General features: G+C 43.9%; 1 protein-coding gene across 5 annotated transcripts in view; it reads left to right on the top strand.

Moving 5' to 3' along the window:
- The first annotated feature begins 864 nt into the window (after positions 1–864).
- Positions 865–27,076, top strand: part of LOC128767079 (storkhead-box protein 2-like) — a 30,253-nt gene continuing 4,041 nt past the window's right edge. The window contains exons 1-4 of one of the 5 annotated variants that reach the window (XM_053878787.1): positions 8,411–17,823; positions 18,979–19,071; positions 21,605–21,757; positions 24,366–26,781. In XM_053878787.1, the coding sequence (XP_053734762.1) occupies positions 19,056–19,071; positions 21,605–21,757; positions 24,366–26,781 (2,585 nt within the window). In that variant the 5' untranslated portion in view covers positions 8,411–17,823; positions 18,979–19,055. The other 4 variants (XM_053878784.1, XM_053878785.1, XM_053878786.1 and 1 more) reach the window with 4 other exon arrangements.

Genomic DNA, 27,076 nt, shown 5'->3' with positions numbered 1-27,076 from the left:
AACTGACACAACGTCAGGGTGACAGAGTAGTTTGGCTAGTTCTGACGAAAAGTCTCTGGATGACATGTTTTGAGGTATGAGCATTCTTTTCTTTAGCAACATATAAAGAGGAAAACCAACAATCATGGCAGTGACGACACAACAACATGAACAGGACAACTGAAAACAGGAAGTAAAACTCTGCAAAAACACTGTCCAGGCGTTACACACTAGCTAACACAGGTTTTTAACTCGAAGGTACAACCAGTATTTTAATCATATTTCATCGTGTATTAGTGTTGCAAAGAGAACAGTAAGAGCACTAAGTAAATACTTAGAGAGCACTAAATAAATACTTAGTATTGAGAGTTCCAATTTTTTTCATAGAGTACAATCATCATGACCTCCAGCAAGGAAGTTATGTTTTCGATGGTTTGTCTGTTTGTCTGTCTGTGCTCATCATACTTTTCTAGTTTTAAGAATTGAAATCAGATGACATTATGTTCAATTGACTTAAGATGGAACCCAAAAATACTGCAGTGGAGAGAGGTAAGCCACAGATATGTGGCAAACTAAAATAAAAACAAAATGAAACTACTACTCTCTAAGCAGCTCTTTGATTAATTTCAAAAATGCCTTAAAATGTAATATAATTCACAACAATAAATTAGTTTGAAGATTGGATTTTTATACATTTATAAAGATAGGTGTATGTAATCCAGTTTTAGGTGTGCGTTTTACGGCCGCAATGAACAAAATCAAACCCTTATTGAAATAAAAGGCGAAAAAAAATGTCTAATACAATTTCCGCTGAGTGGGTATTATTTTTGTAGACTAAACCGGAAACGACTCCGGCTGACACGAACTTGACGCACTTCGGGCTCGATGCCTGCCCGACCATCGCCGCACCTGGATGAGGCAGACCTGCAGCCGAGAGGAGCTCTCGCTTCGGCCGCGCTGCGAGCCAGCCTCCGGACTTCCGTCGCCACGTTTCAGAAGGATTCGCACACCGCCGTATCACCCGGTGAAGTACCGCCTCGTATGACTGGATGCCGCCCGGCTCCGAGGAGCGGGGGGCTCGCCGCATCTGTTGCCTGGGTGAACCCAATAACACGTTAGCATCCAGGTAGCCACATCTACCGGACGTTTAGCGACGGAAATCACGAATGTCATCTCTCGGTTGCGGTGCACTGCATTCGACACGAGGCGTGTGCGAGAAGGGGCCCGGCTTTAGGGTGAAATTCTCGGTTTTATCGGAGGACGGAGCTCAAGGTGCAGGAATGCCTTTGCGGCTACACGGTAGCTACTAGCTACACACCCAGCGAGCTAACATGGTAGTGCGATGAGAACGCCGTGTTTAGCTGCCATTTAAAAGGACGACACGACGATGGAGTCTTTCCTGCAGATCGCCCCTCACTCCCTGGCTATAGTGCTGTCACGGGTCGGGGCCGGAGAGGCGGTGGGGGCGACCGGTGTGTCGGAGAGCGACGAGCTGCCGAGGCACCACACCGGCTACGAGATTTTCGCCGATTTCAAAGCGGAAAATACCCAGCAACACGCCTGGAATCCTCGGATCACAGAGGCCGTGTCCGAGACGTTTTTCCTGGGATGGATAGACGAGCATGTGCTGCTGATCCAGGGCAAGGAGGACCACTTGGAGGTGCTGCGGGAGGGATGGATGCGCAGGTCCCTCAACCCACCGCGGGGATTCACCATCAAGTACCTGGGTAAGGCCGAGCACGACCGTTATTCTGCTCGTCATTTCTCACGGGTTGCTTCCATTGACGACTGTTTCATGACGATAGACGTATGGATTTCACCAATATTCAGTCATGAATTTACACGAGTGTTTCTAATACACTTTTTCGATGATCACTAAATGAATGAATGAATAATTATAAAGTCACATCGAAAAAAAATCTACCTGGTATAAAGCTGTATCAGGGTTGTGCTAGAAAACCATTAATGGGGAGTTGCTTTTTCTTATGAACAAAACAGACGTTAAATTAATTCATCATTCATTCTCTGAATTTTCTCCATGTGATGTCTCATATCCACATTTGTTAATCGTTTAAAACATAATTATAATCGCCTCAGAAAAATAGTATTTATGCTCTTGATGGATTCAACAAACCTTCACATGAAATTAAAAGAACTATGCAATAAATTCTCGTGTACAATGACTAAAAATAATAGTGGTGCAAACAATTTAATATTGAACACGCAGGTTTCATTATTATTTTAATTTAATTCCCCAAGCATATATGTATATATTGTTTAAATAAGGTTCTGATACATTACTAATGATCTGCTCTAACCTTGCCCCCCAAAGTATTTATCAGTTCATTGTCCTCTTGGTGAATGAAGCGGACCAAATATTTATTTTAAACTGATAAGTTGTTTACGGCACACTATTTTTGTGAAATCTGAAATAAAATGGCCAAGGTTAATCGCTTCTTCAGATTTTTTTTATTTACCGAGAGGCTGATATATATTTTTGCTGATTTCTCTGGCAACTAAAACACACCAATAAGTGAGTCATCTAAAGCTGTTTTAGCCTGTTTATCATTCATTACATCATAGGTATTTAATTTGTAATAATGGTGTAGCTGAAAAATGATGTGCTCAAGAGGGTGTGTGCGACCCCTATTTTGACCCGTGAATGGGTAAAAATGTAAATTGTTGCTTTTGGTTCACATTTGTTTTGAGTTTTGTGTTTCCTGTGCTTCATAAACCTAGATTTCCTTCCCGCGGTTAAAAGAATGAGCCAATAGAGCTGACTGGCAAATTGATCAAAGAGTTTTATCCAGGTAACTTGTTATTTGTGGGGTAACACCTTCCTCTCTGTCCTGTGGGGAGTTTTTCTGGTTGCACCGGTAGTGAAATCCAACCGTGCCATGATGAGACTTTATTTAAAGTTTCATCTAAAAGTGCAAATGAAGCCTGTATTTAAGCAGCAGGAAGCTGTAATTAAATGTCAGACACCTTCAGACAGTCGCAGTCTAATGTTTTGCAGCAGGTTTTGGCTCGTCACCAATGACTGAACACTTCCAGGAGACTGCTGCTGTGGCTAAAGTTCTTGCTCACTTCCCCTCACCACTGCCCTTAGGGAACCTTGCTCACCATCTGAAATCAGCTTCCTGCTCATCCCTGTGATCAGCACCCATGTCTTTGTTGACAGTTGAACTAGTGGTCAGAGATGTGTGTAGCCAGAGGACGGCCACAGCTCTAACACATGAAGTGAAGATGGAGATAAGCTCTACTAGTCTAATTCAATTTTCACTTGGGCGCTGTACAGCAGGTGACCTGACCGAAAATAGAGGCGACTTTTTGGTGACAAAAACTGCTCTTTAAGTGGGTTGCACCCTGTGGGTTGTCATTTAATTCTGCTGCTTGATCAAATACAGCACCCTTGTGTGTATTAAGTACTGTACATGGAGGTTTTTGAGTGAAAACAAAGAGGACTGTGTTTGTGTGGTGAAAGAACTCCTCCTTATCAAGCCATGACGTGGTGAGTGAGTGAGTGTGTGTGTGTGTGTGTGCCGGGGTTTTCTGCTCTGATTAGAGAGAAGAAAGACAGGAGTACCATTAATAAAGGTCTTATTCTCCGCACCACCACAGGCGGTTCTACACACACGTTTGTGCTCACGTGCTCGATAGATGGAGCGTAGTGGAATGACACGAGCTGGAATATAAAATGATTCATAACAACGAAGAGAATGGAAATAAAACCTGGCCGTCAATAATTGAACGTAAGCGCTTCAGTTTCACAGTGTGTGTTACTGTGCAGTTGTGATGGAGAGTACTGATCAGGTGAGTAGTCAGGTGTGCCTTGTTTTCATCTCAAGCTGTTGTCACGTCTCCATCCAGCTCATAGTCAAGGATTTTCCACTTTCACAAATTGAATGATCTCAAATAACTCCTCTTGTCTTTATAACTGACTGAGATTGTAACTCTGGAAATGATGACTGTGATTACTTTATGACTGCTGTTAGGTGCCGTGTTTGTTGGGCATGCACGTTAGGCTCAAGGGCACTTCGGCAGGTCTGTAGACGCAGGGGACCTGGCAGCAAGAATGTGTTTGGAATATCAGGTTCCAGCGGCAGACTGTGTTTTTGTGGCCCTGTCTCACACTCTCACACACACACTCATGGCCTTGCACAAACAGATGAAGTCACTTGTAAAGGTAATGGAGCCGAGCCTTTCATCGGGAGGAAAATTACTTCTACCGCTCACATGTCGTGTGTGTGTGCGCGTGCGTGTGAGTGTGGCGGCGCATGCCTGGAGGCTTCTCTCCTGTGTCTTCCTCACATGGCCTTTACATTTTTGTTCCCTTTTTAATTATTTTTATTTAGAAACATTCCCTCATAAAAGCTGCACCTTCACTCCTTCCTCTCTTGATATGGAGCACTTACAGAATGGAAATATATGCTATGTCTTTGCACTGGTAGAGGTAATAAGGGCAGTGACAGAACGCTTCTTCCTGTGTGTGTCAGATGACAACTTTTTAGGGTTTGACCTTGTTATGCGGACTTTTTTGCTTCACCTTGAGTGATGTTGTTGGGTTTATTAGTCCCAGTCTTTGACATTTCTTTTGAGTGGACCCTAAATACATGTGTTGCATTCTTGCATCAGCAAAGTAGTAATTAAAGTACACACCACAAGTTAAAACGGTAAATAATTAACTGTCATTTAATTTTTTTGATCATTTGATCAAGGTTGAATCGCCGTTTATGCATCGTCTCCGTGCTTAGTTTTCCCATTAAAGCAGCGCGGTAACTGGATCTGTCCACTAGATGTCAGCAGGTCTCAGCCAACGTGAACCAGTGTGTTTCCGTCCTCGTGACCAGTTCAGTTGAGGCCAAACTACATTCAATTCTTAAAAGTTTAAATAAACTTCAAACACGCGGGAAGGAACAGAACGTGACCTGATTTATTCAGAAACGCTACACATAACAAAACCGCTTTTCATTTTGTCCCCAAAGGCTCTGGTGGCTCATCTTTCATATGATCCCTGTTTCGAAGTTTGAATTAAAAAAAAAAACATACATCAACACTAAAGTATGCGTTTTACGCCATTGTTACCAGCAAACAGAGTCGACTCCTACCTGGAATAATATCCTGAAGTCATTATTTTATTCTTGAGAGAGCGTTCTTGGATAACTATTCGTTTTAACCATATAAATGAACAATTACAGCTCACATATTCTCCTAACCCCGAACATCACTTTAATTTTTTTCAGGATGTAAGAAAGAATAAACAAAACCCTTTAATAATATCATTAGTCGCAAGTTCCCTGCAGCCTCAGCAGTCATCCACTGAATCCACTCTGTCGTCCTCTGCTGGCTATTTACACAATTGCAGTTGAGTCCCAGAGTCAACCGCTCCTTTTTAGTGATCACGTCGTGAGCAGTCAGTTAAATATCAATATTAAGTTTTCGTGCAACTCTGACCATTGGTACAAATATGTTTTGTTTTCTAATACAGCCAATGGCTGTGTTCAGTTCAACGAAACCAAATTCAAGCATCGTTGGCATCTGCTGATGACATGCATTGATCCACTGGCTTGAAGCGCAACTTGATCAGTCCAAGTGTGTGAAAGTCAACTCATGTGAGCAGCCGGACATTGTGTTGCCATTGTTAGTGAAATGGGAAAAAAACATCACGATAACCTTTTTTTTTAACTCAGTGTTGATACCTGTCACAATATGAAAAAGTCACTACTTTATTTAGTAGGAAAACCTTCCCTCTACCACTTGCTTAATAGTTCACAATAAATAAAAAGTTTTACGCAAAATGTCTGCTGCGCACTTTACATCGTGGTGGAAATATTCACGCAAAATCTTGGGCCCGTTTTCCAACATCTCGGAGCACTTAGGCATTTAAGTTCTCACTCAGCGTCACATAGTCACTATTTAAAAATTAAACTGACAAAATGACATAATGAACCATACCATGATTTATGGGAACGAATAGCTTGGGCAAGTCTCTGTCTGAAAATCTATGGCTCAGAATGGGTGTGTGCCTCTCTCAGTCCTTTGGTGGTTTATCCATGAGGATGTCAGGATCTGTAGTAGTCAGCAAGTGGTTGAAGTCTCCTGCTTGCATGAACACAAGTCTGTTCTGGGGGACAAGCTGTGGTGATGGGGACATGATAGCTAGGAGCTCTTTAGGTAGATGTGTCCTTGTCCTCCCGTGACAGTTTATGACATGGATGACCTTGTGGTGTTCAATGTTTGCAAGTGTTGAAGGGGCACTATTGTATTTTTCTTTTCTCATTATTATAGACACATATAGTATTGTAGATTTGCAGCAAAACAGCATTTCCGAAGTTTTGTGTTTGTGTATACAAAATGGCCACCTCAATGAAAACACTTCTTAAAATGAGAGGAGCGACTTTGTTCCAGTTTCAACTCCAGATCATTTAGATGCATTCAGCAGCTGAAACTATGTTTGCTGCTGAACTTTGTTCATGGAAACGAAAATGACTAGTATTATCTTTGTAACATTGACATCATGTGACTGAGACACTGCTTTGCTATGTCTCTCTCCATCCCTATGTCAGTTGTGGACAATATGTCAGTGGGCATTTGTCTGATGAAGAGTTGAACAAGGGTACATCACAGAAAAAAACGGCAAGATGATGGTAGAGAACTCTTGAAACATAGGGGAGCATAACACAGCCCCTTTAAGGGAAGAGTTTACTGAAAGATGTTCAGCTTGAAGATGAATGTGATTTTCTGGCCTCAAACCGCTGGTGTTGAAAGTCCCTCAAAGTCACGAAGAAGAGTGTCTATTTTAAACTGTGACGCATTATGACCCGGATGACTGCGTCACGGGAGGCTGTGATGGTTCAGCGTGGAGATGGAGCAGAGCAACTCTGTGGAAGGCTGTTGCCTGTGTTGCTGTGTGGGTTGCAACATTTGGTCAGTGAGCCGCTAACTTAAGAGTCACTCTAAGAGCCTGTAGCTGATTGGCTGGGCAGTGGATTCCTGGCCACTATCCAAGAGGAGTTAACACACACAGTCATACACACACGGGGATAAATGTATTAAATGCTGGCCAACCATCAGATTGACTATTGGATTTCCATGTGCGGATGCCTGTGGCTGTTTTCTGTGAATGGACCACATTCAGCTGTAACAACAGGGGGAAACAAGGGGGTGGGCAGACGAATGGGATACTAGCTGACTGACAGCCCCTCTTCCCCCCCCCTTCCACAACAACACTGCGCGTCAGAGTGAGCGCGGGCAGGGAGAGCGAGGCAAAGGGACGAGAGAGAAGACAAAGGAGAAGCAGAGGCAGCACTCGCTTCGCTCTGGATTAACCCTTTCTGCGAATGCTGTTGCTTCTGATTTATGGAATATCTCTCTTTTTTAACATCACCTCCTATGCCTTGTTTCATCCTTTTTTCCAAATAGGAGATGGCTGCGAGTGGGAAGGGAGCTCTCAGCAAGCAGTCATGGATGGATGTTAGAGGAGAGCGTGTCTGTTTTTCACATGGATATTAGCTCTTCTCTCCTCCCTTCTCGGGATTTCTTTTGTATTAGTACTCCGTCCTTTCTACGCTTCACTGCACAGGCTTTTACCTGCTCAACCAGACCAAGCTTGCCTTTTCTTTTCTTCTGCAACCTCTGTTGACCCACACAAGGGGATGGTTCCACTGTCCTCACGCTTCTGACGGACCGCAAGAATCTGATGCTGAGCACAGGCTAGGCTAACAGCTAGCTTGGGAAGCGTTGTAGAATCCTTTTGCTGAACATATGTTTGTTTGTTTGTGAGTATGTTTTGGGATACGAAAGCCATTTTGATGTTGATGATTGACTCGTGAGAGCAGAGAAAGGATAGAAGGAGAAGGCGTGGATGTTGCCATCGATTCCCTCTGAATCCACTCCATTTATTTGCTGGTCATGTCAATAGTGACATGATCACCATGAAATCCAAACAAACAGACTTTTGCAACAGGATGGATATTTAATTTTCAGTGTTGGTTTCTAATCCCCTCCCGCTGGTGCAGAATGGAATTCACGTGAGGTTGAGAGACGAGCTGCCTTTGGGGGTCAGTCATTTGGCCCAAATTTTCAGTTGGTTAACAAAAGACAAGTGTGACTCAACTCTTGCCGAGACATTTGCCGTCTGCCGATCATCCTCCACCATAGTAGAGGATGAAGAAGGCCAGCAGCAGTACGCTGAGGAGGGCATGGCCCAGCTCGGACCTGTCGGAGCGTCTGCTGGCTCCGGCAGCTTTAGCGGAGCCTCACCGGAGCCGGCGCTCTCGCAGTGAGAAGGACTACCGGACCCACAAAAGCAGCAAGAGGAGCCACTGTCCACCTCAGTACATGTGCCAGAGTCCACCTGCTTACATCCACAAAGGTACCTTACTGTCCTGTCACAAGAGTGACCACAGACTTGGTTAGTAACCTGATTTATGATGTAAACTAAATTACTTCACAGTCCACTCTCATTAAAGTGGGCTGCTGCTGAGCTAGAGAGAACCGTGCCATTATCTGGATGACATCACCGGGGTTATTTTCAGAGTCGGTTAAGCTTGAGAGGGAATTGTTTGTCCTCCAACCACAGAAACGATTACATTAGTGATCCGGATCATCAATTCAGCAGCGTTGCTGTTGCTATGTCAAATTAAATGAAAACCACATTCAAACCCCAAAGACACTTCTGACTTTATATTAACTTGCTTTTTCTATGAAATTTAAATGATCCACAAAACGTAAAAACTGTCAGGTGTTTACCAAAGGAAAACAGCTGGTAAATGTGGTCTTTTTTTCTGTCTGTATGTTCTCACTATGTTTGTGTTTGTTTTTGTGACTCTCTTTTCCTCCCACAACCTCAAACTAATAGAGCATTGTCTTATGGTTTTTGGCTGGTTTCAATCCAACCAATTTATGAGCAAATTTGAATTGCTTTGAGGTGATCCACATCCTCAAGGCATATATGTTACGCTTGTGTGCGAAATCACGTTTTCTCAATGGACACAAATTCAACATGCACTTGCACACGTCCAGTCTGTATGTTGGAACAGGAACAACTGTGGTGTGTGAATGAGACCTGTCAGTGAGTTGCTCCCAGTATTTTTTTTACTCTACAGTAGATTAGTAATTTGAAAAGAAAATAAAACATTAAAAGGTTGAGGAAAGTGTCTGAAGTCACCACCAACCAGCACATAGAATAATTGCTAAATAAAAATAAATTATATATTTTTTGTCCTTCAATAAACGTCTTTTGTCATTGAAGGGATGTGTGTGTATTCACCACCATCAGGGTTGTTGAATGGGTCACTATATGTAGAGACATATTTGGTTTCATATCCATCAATCATCAGTGATTCTTGTGGAGTCCTGTGGTGTGAGAAATAAAAGTAGCTGGGTTTGGTTCCCATGTGTTAGGAAGCTCTCTCTGGAGGAAGATCTGAACAGCATCACAGTGGTTGTCCAACCCCGAAGAGTTTTCAATAGGAGATTTCTTTTGTGTCAGATTGAGTTCATAAGACGAGCAGAACTGAGTAGCGTAGCTCCCAGAACTTCCTGTGGTCTCATAGCAACCTCAATGAGGCTGAAAGGATGGGTTGAAGAGGGAAAGAGTCTTAGAAATTGTCAAGCTGTGGTCCTGCTCTGGTGTTTTTCAGATGCTTTTTGTACATGGCTGTTCTATTTACCCGCCCCAGCAAAACCCTCTATTCAATAGGCATGTGTTTTGTAGATGTTTTTCGAACAAGTCCCATGGCAAACGTTGTCAGGGTGTGCAAACTAATCCCTGGATACTGTGGTCAGGTTCATGTTAACAAGTTCGGATTAACGGTGCTTTGGTCGACGGCCTCCAATCATGATCAACCAATATCAGCCAATCGCCTTTCATTGCGGATAACAAGTACCGATCACATGTAGCGTCTGGAGAAGCGCTGTGTAGTGTCCTCCCCGTCTTTCCGACTCTCTACTCGCTTATGGCAGCTACAGTAGAGAACAAAGTTTGCATCCTAGAACAAAGAAAATAGTGGGAGAAGAACATTCAAAGGTTTCAACACAATGAGTTAAATACGCCATTAAAAGAATAGGCACTTGACGGAGTCTGGTGAGTTTTCGGCTTATATGTTTACAGCAGAAGATGAGGGAAAGACCACTGATTCATCAGCAACAGTGAGACGGTGCTAAACTCAGCCAAGCAGCACTTGCCTGTATGAGTGAGACGGTAGCTAGTAGCACTCTCTATCTTGAAGCCTGCAACATGCAAACAATATGTAGTCCACTAACGTAGCCAAGCCAAGCTTCACCAGACAGTGTAATCTCCCATCCAAATGTTGGTGGTTCATGCACAGTGTTCCCTCGCTCGATCGCGCTTCACCTTCCACGTCTTCAGTGGATTGCGGGTTTTATACTGGGCTTCCCACTGTCAAGCAAACAAGGCTTGTCGGAAGCTCTGATAGCACACTTCCTCTTTCTCAAGTGACAAATAAACTCCCAATGCATGACGGACCGCTGCTCCAATTCAAATCGGTGATGCGGCTCAGCGTCCAATTGGAGTGGACAGGATCGTTCAGATAGGACATTAGCCTGTGAAAAGTGATGTGAATCTGGGAAAATTTCATAATGAAACGCTACTACAGACTTATTTGCATTTTACAACAGGAACGTTATGATATGGACCACAGCTCCGCGCCGTGTGTCGGGATTCACACAGTGCACATGAGTATGGAGAACTGAAGTTCTTGATCATACAAAATTGGCTTCTTAAGGGAATTGAAAACTCAGTGATCCACTCTCTGTGGACGTTGCACCATGGTGCTGCTACTACGTAGATTTCAAATATCGTGCCGGGGAACATACTGTAACCTCCACGATAAACGAGTCAACACTTCAGCAGTTGTCAGTACTGCTTCTAGAATACAAATTGAAAGCCATGTGAATAGTAGGCTGATCGGTATCTGCAATCGACAGCAAAAAGAAACTGATCTGAGAATCCTTAGTCCAAATTGTTCACTGTTGCACTACCTTTATGGCGGTTTGCTGATTCCATAGTTCCCACATAGTCCCACAATCAAATTGGGCCTTCATGAATCTCAGGTTTGTTGTCCGAAAACTCCTAAACCTAAACCCTCCGGTAAAACACACGCTGTTGTTTCTTCATCATTCGTTATTGTGGCTACGAGGGATGTGCGATAAGTTACCGTACATGACACACCGCCAAACACAATCTTCACGATGACAATTCTGCATTTCGCAGTAAATTTGATAAACACACTGCTTACTCACTGCACTGGACATGCACACGTGACCTTGGCAAGACTGTGACGGTGCACCGTGCTCTCCAGCTCTGTGGCGTTTGACAACACCGGCGTGTGACAGTTCTGGAGAGTGTGGTGGACTTTGATTCACAATCGTAGTTTTAAACTTAATTTTTAATACAGGGAACCTTTGCTAATGACTTTGATTCTCTGGGTATGTGTTTATTTTATTAGATGGAGTGGTCCTCATAGGTTCTCTGACGCGGTCATCTGCCTTGGTTCATATCAACACATGCAGGTCTCCTGCTGCACTGCCGCTTCGGCGAAACACCGTAGTGAAAATAGTTGGATATTGGACGGACCTCCGCTTCGCTGTTGGTGGTGGTGTCCTCTTCCGCGCCCCCATTAGGGTTCACTGATCGTAGACATGCGCTCATTGGGCAGCGCTAATGCTAGAACCTGGCATCAGTTAGGGACCATCAACAAATTCTGAAGCGGTCAAAATATTAGTGAAATCCATTTTAGGAGAGAGAATTGTGAAAAAGTTTTTCGTCACACTAGACAAAGGACTGACAGCCTGTATAATGATTTCGAGAATAGAACATGACTAAATTCACATTATTTCTAATGTTTATTCAGTAACATCTAGGCAATGTGTCCAGACTGGTTCATAGTTAAAGTAAACTGTTGAGAGACATGAGATGCAGCAGACGGACGGCTCAATTTAACCCCTAAATAAAGCTAGCAGAGCAGTCTGTCAGACACGTTCGGACTCTACCAGAGACGTGAAACTTTGAATTTCTCATCTCTACACTTAGTTAACTGTTATATTTAAACATAAACAAATAATGATATTGGAGACAACTCCACTAATAACTTTCGTCATAAAATAGTTTCAAGAGAGACTTAAGTGTGTCCAACACTTGGAATAGAATGAAAATGTATTTATTGTGATAATTAGCGTTATCGCCGAAATTTATCGCAATAACTTTTTTTATCCATATCGCCCATCCCTAGTGGCTCCTCATGTCATGGCACTGTTCAGAGTGTTCATTTGTATATAATGCAGTTAAACGCTTCCATTATTGTTGTCTCCTTCAGTTTTACTGACTTCTTCCATTCATGTCCGAATGTGGTAGCAATGTTTTTTTTTTTCTTTCAATCAGAAGATTTTCCGATCTGCCCATTTATGTGGTGTTATCTGGCTTGTGACTACAAATCAGCTGACTTATGGCCTGATGTGACTCTTACAATAGTGTGCATTGTAACAAATAAGACATAGAGACAATAAGACGCCTCATTTCACTGGTGACACTTGACTCCGTTCATTGGCCTGGAACCGAAGTAAAAACAAACAGACTATTTTTTAAAATCAATCATTGCCTCTCATGATCCAAACTTTACCACAGAGAACTCTCTGTCCGGGAGGCATCAAAAATGATCACGCCACCTCAACTGGCTCCTCTAGTTGTGGAGGAGTAAATGAAGACATATTCAACCGGTAGTAATTGTGTTGTTTACAAAACTTCAGCCTCACTCTTGTCATCTTCACTGCCTATAAGTTGAGTAATGGCGCATCTTGGGCAGAGTAGTAGGGATTATATTCAATCATGAATTGCAATTCAGAGTGATGGATGTCTGGTATCTATTTATTGTAGCTACAGTCGGCCATCGGCCATCAAGCAAATATGAGCCTGACCTCTTTCACAATGTGATTGGATTCTTCAGACCAAATAGATTTGAGTCTGGTGAACATGAGCTCTGTGACACGCCATGGGATCAACTTCCACATCCTAACGCTGCATCACGACTCTGCCGGATATCTCCGCCTCAGCTTGCTCTCTGAAGCGACATGTGAGCCAAGTCCATTAATAGTCCGGCCTCAGTTTGTGCGGTTTACTGGGAAAGTAGTTGACGGTGCTGTCCGGTCTGGGACTCAGAAGGAATTACTTTGATGCTTTTCCCCCCCGCCTACATGTGTGTGACTATGCTTTATCCCTTCCTCTTTTTATCCTCTACATCATCCCCATCTTAGTTTGATCATCTCCGTGCTTCTGGGAATATTTCTAGTACACATAATCTGCCTCAGTGCAGCTGGATAACTTTGATATTATATTGATGCATCAGGAGTGATCACACTGCTGACCCCAACTTAATTTAGCCCAGCTGATGTTGGACTTTGTCACATTAACAGGCACATCATGAAGTAAAACAGTGGAATATCCCCAGGTGACTGACCAACTTTGATTTGCTCCATCTTCCATGTAGAGTAGTCTCTTGCCAAACTGACTGCAACATTTGCTGTGTTTTGATCTGTGGTTAGAGGCAGGCTGAGAACAAAAGTTCCAAATAGTAAAATCTACTCCAAAAAAAAAAAATGCAGCGTGAGTCATTTTCAAAAGGCAGGGGGTTCTAATATGAATTATGGGGCATTTGTCGCAGTTACTTCATGGCAGTTTTTAGTAGTTTTTTCACTGGCAGGTCACTGGAATCCCATCTGCACACTCTGCGGAGTGGTGGCTTCTTCAAATACCGACTCCACCCACAACATCTTTCGGCCTTACATGAGTGATAAATCACGGGCTACTTGCTTACTAGAGCGCATTCTGCATGACTGTTGCTGTCTTGCAGATATACATGTTGAGGGGGACAGTGACTAACTACCATGAAGGTAGATAACATTGGTAGAGAGGTTTCGCATCCAAGTATTGGTTGATCACTGTATCGCGGTGTATTTCAAGTCATAGGATCAGCTGCCTTGATGAAGACATCTTTTAAAGCTACAACAAGGTGCAACAAATATATATGCTATTATGCCTGCTATTCTGACGCTAAATACTGTTCTGGTGCTCACTTACCAGTGAACACAAACAACTCGGTCCAATCCAAGTTTAGTAACATTAGTCACGACAAAGACTGGATAACTGTCCGCCGTAATCCACCTGGAATGTGCGCGTGTGTGGGATTGTTGAGCACTGATGACGCGGTCGACTTTTTCCCCCTTACTTCTTCCTATTCTCTTCAAACGTGGTCAATATGTGATAATGGTTCAGGGCTCATGTCGTGCATGTTGAGATTGTGAACTTATTAACCCTTCCTTTACTGAAGCCATGGGCAAACTGACGCATCACACACATACACACACACACTCATACACACTTTTTTTTTCCACTGAGGCACACAGCTGATGTAATGGGTCCTTCTGTCCTGTAATGGAATTAAAACTCCTCCACATTACCCACACGGCTGCTACACACACGGACACAAACACCCTTAAGTTGACATCTCTTACTTGTCATAGACTAGTTCTCTAGTGGCCTCTCAACCAATCGGATTGGCTGTGGCCCTGGCCTGGTTTAGATGGGCCCACCCCCTGAAGCGGACTGCAGCGGATGGGGCTATTTCTGGTTACTGTCTTCTGTGTTCCCTCATGCACGCACACACACACACACACACACACACACACACACACACACATACATTTGCAGTAATATAATGTACGGCCTTGAGTAATTGACATTCGAGTCCAAGTCAGGCATCGTTATTGCAACCTAAAAATATCCCACTTCATTAATGGTCACCGCAACTAAGAAGCCGGAAAGGTCTCTGGCAAAGTGGCCTTGTTGAGATGTGGTTATTTATTCATTTGTTCAGTCAGCAATTTTCCACTGCTCATCCGAAACAGTCAGAGGGAGAGTTAAGCCACAGGGACTGGCCTGAGGGGTTGGACCCACATTTTCCAGCCCATATGCAGCTTAAATGTGGAATTTTACTGGACAATGAAAGGTTATGTTTTTATCAAAATATTAAAAAATAAAACATTCGCTTCCACCTCTTCAGACTAGCAGCCATGCTCATGCCTTGCATAATTATTATGATGAGAAACAAGAGCAGTTGTGTTTTTATGCTTTTCCAGGGGGACTAATATTAGACATGTATCTAATCTGATCAGGATTCTGTCCTTTTGAAGGGCAAGTGAATGCATCATATAACTTGACAGCAAAATGGCGGGAAACAATGATTTTATGAGAACCCTAATACTGGTGAGTCATCCACATGCGATCCAGATTTTGCCTGGGGAGGTTTCAGCGGTCAGTGGATGCTGCTTGACCAGTGGTTACAACCGACCCAGAATGCGTGAGGCTTCTGTTCCATGGCCGAATTTCATTTCCTCAATCACAAGCCAGCTTTACGCCGTCCACTTAGTCGCGCATTAAAAAAAAAAAAAAAAAAGAAGCAGAATGACAAAGCGAGGGACAGAGGAGTCATCTGCACTCCCAGCTGTTCCGACCTGACCGCCAGCCTTCCAGATTACTGCTGGACAGCCTGTCCCTGACGCACACACAGAAGACCTCTCATGCCCTTAATGCATCCTTACATGTTCCAGCCGGACCATTCAGCCTCTTGTCGTTGGATTATGTCCACTCTTGTCCACACTGACCAATCAGAACAGAGGCTGACTCAACAGATGTGGCCCGCTGAGAGAAAAGCCTCTTTTTGTACAGGTTCTCATTGACCTGAACACAACAGCTCCCCAGGTGCCCCCCCATGTTTCTGCAAACACACCGCTCCCTGGAACTGTAAAGACCACATTAAAGCCAATTAGTGTGCGTTCATTTATTTGTTAGTACGCTTGGTTCAGACAGATAGATAAAAGAATAACCAAATATGATTGTCTTGAGTCAACATCATGACCAGGTTTAGTTAGCATGCGCAGAGATCCGCTGCCTGGAATGCTTAGACTAATCACTAATAATAAAATAGAGTTATTGTTATGTCATGACTGAATATAGTTTTGCCTCTTGTGGAAATATGGTTAGTTGCTGGTGTAAAACAGAACATGTGTTTACTATAACAAGGTCCAACAAAGTCTGTTTTCAAAACTTACTAAGTTTATCCTTTTTATCATTTCCTCCTATTACAACTGAATAGCTGAAATTTACACCAACTAGTGACGTTACATTCATTGAGTTGATAATATTAACACATTTCCCTTGCAAACAGTAGGAATTCCTCTCATGGTGGACAGACCATGGCGACGCTGTCGAGTGGTTTCATCCAGATAGTTTGAGAAATGGCAATCGGTGAATGGAAGCCTTAATGTCATGTTTTGAGTCAGTTAGAAGCCAAAATACTTGATAAACTGTGGCATAAACATTTTAATAATCCTGCTGAAGCTGATGTTAACAGAGCAGCTCCAAACTTGTCAGTGGTTTTGAGAGGCTTTTTAGCGACTAGTGGAAGGTTGTATTTAAAGTTTAAACCAAATGCCATGAAGAATAAAGGTTTCCCCTTCCCCCTTTCCTTGTCAGCTCTTTAACCCCCGCAGTCTGGTCGAGTTCAACAAGCCCCAACTGGCCTCTAGTTCTTTCTTATGGTAATCCATGCCGTTTTGGGCTTTAGCTTTTGCTATTATTCTCCACTGACCTGTTGGTCTAGCTTTCTTAAGTTTCTCTCTTCTTTGACCACAAAAGTTGTCAGTCAGTCGGGTGTCCCTGTGCGCTTTAGCCTCCGTAGTCGTGTTATTCTTGCTATCTTTGTTAACAGTCCTTGCCATAAGGTTAGATAACAACAATATGTGGCTGGATATTAGCTAAATTTGCAATCCCCAGTGGAACTAGTGGTAAACATTGAGCTTGAATTATTCAGGGAATTTTTGAGTTGAAGGACAACATTAGCCAATAATAATTATCACAACACTAAAATGGATGATATTGTAAAAAAAAAAAAAAAAAAAAAAAAAAAAAAGCAGGCTTGGCTGAGTGCAGTTTTTGACCGAATATAAAATGACAACTCCTCTTGCGTGACTTTTGCGTTCAAGTTTGATGAACGCATAAAGCAGCTGAAATATTGAGAAGGTTTTAGTGAAGCACATCTACCAATGTGGTAATAACCCCATGCATCCTGACATGAACCATATTAAACGTTTGTCTTAGAATGATTGTGGGATAATACTGCTCCTTTTGGTGTTCTCTGTGTGTGCAGACGTGTGTGTGTCCTACATCAGCCTGAGTGTTCAAACTGGGTCACACCAGAACCAAGCTGCAATACTGCAACACCGGGCACAGAGAGCATGTGCAGACACACACGGCAGAGAGGAGCAGAGACATGCTCTCGAGTTCTTAAAAGGAAAAGCGTGTGTGCACATAAGTGACGGCAACAAAGAGCAACTTGGGATGCGTTGTCATGACAACCCTGTCGGCAGCCCGCCCACAAGCTTGTATGTCTGTGAGCATTACTCAGTGAGAGAGAGAGAGAAAAAACCACGGCTGCAGAGAGAGGCAGTGTGTGATTGGTCACACCCCCTTGTCTTTGTGTGGCGCAGGGGATTGTGGGTAGCCTATGACTGAATGCTCATTTGTGTGTGTGTGGGAAAGAGGGGAGGGTGCTTCGAGTGTGTATTTATGCGCGTGAGAACAGTGGAGGACGTTGCCTGTGAGTGTGTGAGTAGAGGGGGAGGAGCACAGTGTGTGTGTGAGTGTGTGACATAGAGGAGGATGAGCTAGTGTGTGTGTAAGAGAGAGCTGCGCGACCATCTGAGACTACTCTGGTCCTTTTAACAGGATTCTATTTTGATTTCCTCAATCGTGGACCACCATCAGCCAAGGTATGGATCCGTCCCTGCGTCTTTCTCATGCACTCATTCATTAGTTAGCCTGTTAGCCACAGATGCTAGTTAGCGGGGGGGGGGGGTCATAGCCTAGCATTGGAGCTGCGAGGGAGACAGAGATGTGACAGGAGGACTGATGGCTGACAGATGGTCGGACATGCTTGCATGCTAGCAAGGAATCATATCTGAGCATTTTACATGGGAAGAAATGAAAAGAGAGGGGAAAGGATGGAGAGATAGAGAGGGTGAGAGATGAAGGAGGGAGTGCATGACAAAAGGAGGGGGTGTGGTTTAGCGCTTTGGACAAAGGAGGCTGGCTGATTGTTTACTACCACTGCAGTGAGAGAGACATGGTCATCAATGCTCCCCCGAACTCCCTCCGACTTTGTATCACCACCCCAAACTGCCTTTTAAAGATCCTGTTCGCCGCATCACACCTTCTTCCCCTCATTCGCCTCCCAATGTCTCCTCACGCGTCCCCCTCCAGCTCTCTCTCTCTCTCTGACACTGCTTTTTTGGACAGTGTAGTAGAAACAGTGGGAGCAGGGCTGCAAGCTAACAGCTGCTACTACAAAATGGCTCTTGCTTACCTTCAGCTCAGCCGTGTTACCGACACCGCAGTGCTGATACACATGCGGGAACGCACAAGTGATCCTCAACAGCTGACGCTTCATTGAGCCCAGTCTGCAATATGACTTCTGTGATATGTGCTAACCGCTAGCACAGTGAGTCCTGTGAGGCGAAAGAATCTTCCATTTTGACCTGAATATTAGATGACAAACGTGAAATCCCTCCATCAAACACTGTTCCCTCACACACTCATGAAGATGTCCTCTGACGCTCCAATAATCATAGCGCCTTCATTCACATGATATTGAGAGATCGTAGCAGCGCTATCGTTGTTGTCTCCGAACAGTGTGTGTTGGTCAGATGATAAAACACCCAGTACTTGCCAGACTGATGTTAACAGAAAGATCTCGAATACGCAGCAGCAAAACTGGGCCAAAATATTAGAATGAGTGCAGGTATGTCAGGGAGTCAGGGAAGCGTGGTGTTAAATGTTCAGAAAAATGGAGGAGCATTTTTTCACTCTTCACTGTGGATATTGTGCAGTGCCAAAGAACCTGTTCCTAATTTTCTGACCTTCCATAGATTTGTGTTCACTGACCTGAATCTTTCAAATCTTGGTATCGTGCTGCAAGATTGAGAATCAACTACAACATGGTGTCATGGTGTTGGTAAAAGGTATAGTAACAGAGCTTGAAGAGGAGAACAAGTCAGTGACTCATACTCTTGGGTTTTGTTGGTGACAATGGGGCATGTTATTATTCATTGGGAAGTTTGCACAAAGGCCTTATAATGATCATCAGCTTTCATTTCCACTTCGAATGTGACCTTTTTAACAGTTAAGTCTGTGATATGTTATGATTATGAAAAAGCTTGACATCCCAATTTAGGGACCCTTCAGCTAGCCTCCAAAAAGGGTCATGTTCACACAGTTGTCCACAGACATAAACAAATGTTAGAACAAATCCTGTTTTTTGTCAATGTTTACACCTGAGTGTTGTTTCTCCCTGGTGGTTTGCTGCACGTTTCTAAACTAATATGCAATACCCTTGGCTTTGTTGAGTCTAATTTCTGTATCGTTACAACTATCCTCGGTCTGTGGCCAAACTTTATGAGTGGCATTGACACAAGCACTGTTGAGCCTGAGTCATCTACAGATCAACTTACTCAACACACAGTTGGTCCGAAGAACTCCAGGCTTCCATCTTTGAGATGATCTTTTATTGGGGGTCTTCTCAAGCCTGTGTATCTATAATTCAACACTGAGCAGTGGCATGGAAATGGGATAGGAAATGTCCTCTCTCAGCTGTTTCTTAAAAAAAAAACCCCAAAACCTGGTTTCCACCCTTACTCTCTCTGTGAGGTTTTTTTGGGCCATTCAAAAAAGCACTTCCATGTTGGGACATGTCCAGCTGTCAGAGTTTAATGTTTTAAGTGTGGTGGTCAGCTGCTGTAGCTCCTCTTGTGCTTCAAATGGGTTTGCGGCTGTCCCCAAATATAAGCATGACATCTAGAGAAGTTTTCTTGCTCTCCACCTGCTCAGATCTCATTCTATAAAATACTTCAACATTTGAGACCCAGTTGTGTGACCACATGTATTTGCACACAGCTCTAGCATGCATGTTACATTGAATAGTAATCGAGACTGCCTTTGCATTCCGATTTGAGTTTGGATTTCAAATGTTTCAGACTTAGCCTCCGAAATCATTACATGCATTGGTATTGCAAAAAACACAGAGTCCATGTGTTGAGGGAGCTGAAGGTTGATGCACTTGTGGTGTGGAGACTGGCAGTACAACCTTAAATCCAACAGAAAATCTTGCATGGCTCAAGTTCTTGGAATGTGTCAGTAGTACTGGACGTGTCAGACAGTGTAATTGTTGTTGTGTCATATTTTGAAGACTTGGAACACAAAACCAGTGGGTTGTACATCCTTAATGTTCCTCCTCAAGATTTTACCTTTATAGGCAGAGTCCTACTTGATTGAGGTCGAGGGAGCACTGACATTTCATTTCATATTTCATTACGTTTGATAAAAAGCTGAAAACTCCCCCTGTGTCGGTATTATTGGTCAAAATACAGCGTGGGGTCCCAGCACTGTGTCTGACATCTTCCATCTTTGGGCTCCTTTTGGTAGGTACTTAGTATGAATGTGACTTTAGTAATATATTTTAAGTTACATATGTAGCCCTTGATGATATACTGCACAAACTATTGGCAATGTAAACAAACACACAAAGATGAAGGTGCCAGTGGATTAAGTAGAAAAGCACACTATTCAGCTGAACAGCTGCTTCATGTATCGATGCTGCAACAAAAGCTGAGGTCACTGCTGAGGTCATGAACAGCTTAGGCAAATCAATTTTGGTGAGGTTAGTGCATGGGTAATGAAGAAGGAGGGGTGACGTTGCATTGGGGTTAGAAAAGTGCAACGTAATAAGAGGCGTCCACATATTGGTCCACATCAGATGCATTTTGACAATTGTCAGGACCCTAAAATCATGCAAGTAGATGAAGATGCAAGTAAAATTAACCCACCAGTTGATACATTAACAAAATTGAATAGAACATATGCTACGCCGCTTGACTGTAGGATTAAAAGAAGTCCTCAATCTTACTATTAAACATCATTGTCATTGATGCATTTTGACAATTGTCAGGACCCTAAAATCAAATTTAGGACGCAGTAAAATTAACCCACCAGTTGATACATTAACAAAAATGAATCGAACATATGCTACGCTGCTTGACTGAGTCATTCTTGATTGTCCCAAGCAGGCACACCAGGATGAGGGGGTGAATTGAGTGTGAGCTTTGCGTATTCAATGTGCATCTCTGGAGAAGATTCACTTGTGTGTGTGCTGAACTTATGAACCTGTGGTCTTTATTATTCAGCGCCACAAATATCTTCCTTTTCTACTGACATTGATGCAACACTTACAGTGTGTGGACACATTTTTCTTTCTGTGTGCCGGACTCTGAATAGAAAGCAGGAAAGGGAGAAGAGCTTCTACCCGGTGAGATCCAGTCAAAAGACGATACATGACCAACGCATTTACAGCTATTTATTCATATCAACGCTTGTGATTCAGTTCATTTCTTGTGTTAAGGTTCACTAACAAGCTTAAGAAGCCGATCTATTCTGCAATAACTCTGCAAATTAAGTAATGTATAATTCCACTGACTGTTCTTTTCTCTTTCTCTCTTGTAGGTGATGTGTCACCCATCAGTATGTCCCCTATTAGCCAATCACAGTTCATCCCTCTGGGAGAGGTACTGCTATTGGCTATCTCTGCTATGAACTCCGCCCATAAGCCTGTCACTCAAGAGGCTCTGACAGATCATCTGCAGACATGTTTTCCAGGTAGGAAGTTCTCTCACAGCAGCTCAGTACATATCCCAGGATGCACCCCTAACAGCAGTTCCATTAGCCACGACTGGAGTCCTTTTTACTGAAACCTAAATCGTGTTGTTGAGAAAGGTGCTCAATCAGTGAAATTTTCTATTATTATTCGTCAAAACTTATTGGTGGCTTTGACCATGCTCTTAAAGGACAACTGTACAAAAAATAATTTTCCAATACACTCCAATTGCTGACTCATCTAGTTCCAGCAAAAGTGGAGTCTAGTCCTGAATTTGACACAGTGTTTTAACAGGCACTTTGTCTGCATCATGTATTTGTAAATGACTGCCCTGCTCCGCACCATAACAGTCATACTTCAAATTCTATTTATTGGTCCCTAACCCATTCTCACACCAGAGGCGTCAAATAGCTACTCTCGACTTTTGCGTCCTATGTTGACGCTTACAACAGCCTTCCTGCAAATTTGCTTTGCAAGCAGGTGAAACAGAATCACGTGGATTCAAAAACAACACTAAAGGATAGGTAAACAGATACTATAGAGGGCAGTTTAAGGTTAGAGCCATGGTTTTATATATAAATCGCATGTGTCATACCTACGTATTTGCTTTTCAAATTTGAACTTAGTTGTGTATAGCTCCTAATGAATGACATGCAGATGTTAGACAGCGCACCAGCTGTGCCAGAGAGCCATCATGGTGCTGGCTTTGTCACCACAAAGCCAGCACTAAACTAGAACATTTTCCAATAAAATGGGAGCTCTATTTAAACTCTTTGGTTCTTAAACTCTTTTGTTTGAGAAACATATCTGAAAACCTCTGATAATATATGGGGAACCTAAGGCGCTTGATAGTTTGTGGAACCCTGCACAACTAAACCTTGTGCACAGAGTTGGGGTTCCCTTTTAGAAAAGTTGCGTCACGTCACCAAGGCGGGTGCATGTGTATGATGTAATGTGGGGCAACACATTTACACACACAGATGTCGGCCCAGCTGCTATCAAGTTAATCAACATGCTTCTAATAATTTGTCAGGCTTCCGTTCAGCCAGGAGAGCTTTTCTGTTTACTGCTGATAGTGTTTATGAATGTACTTTGTAGAAACACATTGAAGTCTGAGTTCTCCAGCTAAGCAACTGTTGAGTTGTATTCTGGTCTTGAGCTGTAGGTGCTTAAGTCCATTACTGAAAACAGAGAAACAGTCTATATTGGTATATTGTTGTTGCTGTCAAATAGGTCTGTTTCTGTGGATAAACTATGGTAACATGATAGTGTTCTGAGAGTTTTAGACCAACACCTGCTTATTTTAGTCACATTCTTGACTATGAAAGATTAAACATGGAAAGTTCAGCTACAAAACATGGAAAGGACTTTGCTCCAACTAAGCCTGGAAGTGCATCCTCCTGATGTATCCACCTTTACAGATCGGTTCTGCTGTCCATTGCTGTACCCAAAAAGCTCTTCAATTGTAGCTTGCTGTCAATGATGTTGCTTTGACAGCCTGTGCTTGGTGTCACTATCACTTGGTGTGATACTATGTCTAGCAGATGTACAGTATATGTCTACCACCACATGAACAAATGTCTGACAATTCTGTTACACCCCTTTTTAAAGACCAAATAGCACCAAGATACTGAATACAATTTTGGCATTTCTCTGAACTGTCCTTGACGGTGCGATAATCAATCAAAGGTTCACCTGAGGTAAAGTAGCATCCCATCATGTCCCAGCATTGAAGCAGCTCGACTGCCCAACGTCCTTTCCGACAGGACACGTAGAGCAGTCTCTGATCGCTGCCATGTTCCGTATGCCACTTAAGAATGTTGGTTCTGTTAAACATGTCTGGGTTGTGGGGATGAGCATGTCCCTAATTAAACACAGCAGCTTCCAGACACCGCCTGCTTGTGTCGCCACCTCCCTATCTCGCATCTGCCCCGTTATCAACAAGATGGAGAGAAAGGGGGGATGGACAATCGCTGTGTATGTGCAGTCTGTCTGCAAGGTGTTGCATCATTGTGCCTGGGCTGAAGGCTGCAATGATGTAACTGGCAGTAATACCTCCAGACTGACACAGAGGGAGGGCTTTACAGAGTAGTGAGTAAGAGAGCGTGAAAGTGCAGAGACTTGGCTGACGAGAAGAACTATGCGAGAGCTCAGTTAAAATTGATCAGCAAGTGCCATCATTTGAGAGCTGTTAGGGCCTCTGAGCGTTAACATGCCACTTTCTATCAAGGTGACCAATTTGATAGAAAGACATAGATTCATATTAACCCATAAGAGATTTCCATTTTGGAAAAACAAATGATAAACAAGGTATTTTGTAGATGTTCAGTTGAAATTGCTTTCCATCCCCTACTTGAGACTTTGGTTTTCGTATTTGAACTGTTGAAACAAAGCTAAAAACTTTACGACCCGAGACACACGGAATGAAATCTCTGAGTCACAAATCTAGATTTTGGATCAGATTATCAGTTGGTATTCTGACTTTTCAGAGACAAAAAGTGTATTGTTTACCAAACAAATCACCAAGGTTTTGCTTAATTTCTATTGACAACAACAAGGCGCCATTATTACATTCATTTGTCTTCACATCTTGTTTTGTGCTCTTCACAGGTGTCCCCACACCAACGGAAGAGGTTCTGCATCACACGCTGGGAATGCTGGTCCGTGAGCGGAAAATCTACCCAACACCAGACGGATACTTTATTGTAACACCTCAGACTTACTTTATCACTCCAAGCCTGATCCGAACAAGCTCCAAGTGGTACCACTTAGACGAACGGGCCGCTGACAGACACCAACAGCAGCACCAACAGAACCAGCAGCAGCATCAGCAGACCCAGTGTACATCTCCTCTCTCTGGCACCATCACACCATCCACTTCTGGGGGCGTTCGCGACAGAACGCACCAAAAGTGCTCTCAGAACCACGGTGGAGGAGGAGGGGATTTTTACAACAACAGTTACCGTGAAGACCCCCCCAGCCACCACACCACCTTGCAACGCAGATCCCCCAAAGACCATCGGGAGGCGTATTCATCTCCACACTCCCCTCATTCTCCACAAACGCCTCCACAGCAAGGAGGCAACACAGAAAAGAGCCGCAGCACTCTCGGGTTCCCCTTCAAAACGGACACGCTCACCAAGCATCGAGGAGGTGGTGGTGGTGGTGGCGGTGGTGGAAGTGGAGGAGGAGGGACGACAACTGAACAAGAGAAGCAAGCAGTAAGTGGAGGAAGTGGCACAGGGAGTCGGAAGTTTGGCTTAAAGCTGTTCCGTCTAAGTTTTAAGAAGGACAAGACCAAACAGCTGGCCACCTTCTCCGCACAGTTCCCCCCTGAAGAGTGGCCGCTACGTGATGAGGAGACACCTAGTCAACTTCCACGCCATATAGAAATGGAGATAATCCGCAGAATCAACCCTGACCTCACAGTAGAGAACTTGGCCCGGCACACAGCCGTCATGAAACGCCTGGAGGAAGAGCGCGTTCAGAGGAGCAAAGCCTCATCTGCAAACCAGAGCTCTAGAAGTCGTAGGAGTGGCGGTAGACATCGTAAACAGTCTCAAACGAAGCTGAGCCGCTCGCACAGCAAGACAAGGGCATCACGTGGCGAGCCAAGTGATGGGTCCCACCTGGATCTAGCCGATAGGGACTACAGAGCTTATTCTTCATCACTTGCCCGGTCGCCCAGGGAACACGCCCTGGCCATGGAGAGGCAGCGGACACGCCTTCATCTGGCTCATAGCAACCCTAACATCCTTGATGCCTCCCACCTACCAGTCACACCTGAGTGGGATGTTTCAGGGGAGCTTGCCAAACGACGGACGGAAATGCCTTTCCCTGAGCCAAGCCATGGTCCTTCAGCACACCACTCCAAAGTCCACCGCTCACATTCCCACACCCAAGAGAGGAAGTCCAGGAATGAACGCAGTGACAAGGCCAAGGAAAGATCCAGATCCATGGACAACTCCAAAGGACCACTTGGTACTGGGTTGCTTGGGCCACCAAGTTACTACGATGATCGGAGCAGGTATTACACAGATGATGGGACACTACGAGCCAATCAGAGTTCCTCTCACTATCCCCGGTCCACTCCACCCTCAGCCAAGCTGCCTGGGGATTCACTTGGGTTGGAAGGTGGAAGGAGCTTAGAGAAGTGTAAGAGCAGGGACAGTTTGCCTGCCTACTCACCTAAACCACTGCCCTCTTCAGCGCCCCCTGATGATTACTTCCAATGCTCTGGTTCTTCTGAGGCAGTTCTCACAGCACCAAGCCCACTAGGAACTCTCGGCAAAAGTAGCCATGATGGGTTAAAACTGGGCAGCGCTGATAGGCAATCAGACAGACAGACTCCACATCTGCAAGACAGCAAAGAAGATCTGTTGAAGGTTGGACCTAAAGGTGGAAGCCTGCCTCCTATACCTCTTTCTATTCCTGACCCCCCACTCTCAAATGGACGGCCTCTGCACAGTACTTCCAGTGTACAGGAAAAACGCAAGGAGATCTTTAGTAAAGACACTCTATTCAAACCTCCTCCTAGCCTCCCGCTACCAGGTTATAGCTCTCTGAGAAAACCCCCTGCCCTTACTTCGTCCAATCTGTCCTCGTCCTGTGACGCACTTGATTCCCAGGAGGCCTTTGATGCTCCAAAACCTCTGGTGGCTACACCGTCTGTTGTTCCACAAGACATTGAACCAATGACCACTGCTGCTGAGGCCTCCTTCGACTACTATAACGTCTCAGATGATGATGAACTGGAGGAGGGGGGCAGTAAAAGCAGGGGCGAGGGTGATAAGGCTGGAGGAGGCGTTGCCGGAATGGGAGGTGGAGGAGCAGGGACCATGCAGTGGCTGCTGGAACGAGAAAAAGAGCGGGATCTCCAGAGGAGGTTTGAAAGAACCCTTGCCTTCCCTGGTGCTAAAGAGAACCTTCCAGAACCCAGTCAAAATCAGCAGTCAGCTCACTCTGCCAGACTGGACAGTATGGACTCCAGTTCGGTCACTGTGGACAGTGGATTCAACTCGCCACGGTAAGATTGTCACAAATTTAAGTAGCACTAACATCAATATTGTTTATATCGTTTTGGCAAAAGAGTGCTAAAATTGAAATAGAACTTTTCTGGGAATAATAACAATATCAGAGATACAATGCCACAAAAGGTAAACAATAACAACAGATGCAAGCAAATGAAAATATTTCCGGTGTATTTGGTGCCATCTCCTGGTCACTTAGAGACTATGCCACCTTTCTAATGGTAAATGTATTCAACTTACTGTATTGCTCTAAAATAGATTTTTTGGAGTCATTGTGAGGTCATTGTCACT

This window comes from Synchiropus splendidus, chromosome 11, assembly GCF_027744825.2.
Source record: "Synchiropus splendidus isolate RoL2022-P1 chromosome 11, RoL_Sspl_1.0, whole genome shotgun sequence".
NCBI lineage: Eukaryota > Metazoa > Chordata > Actinopteri > Syngnathiformes > Callionymidae > Synchiropus > Synchiropus splendidus.
Note: the sequence above shows the minus strand (reverse complement) of the source record. Positions and strands in the feature narration are given on the sequence as shown.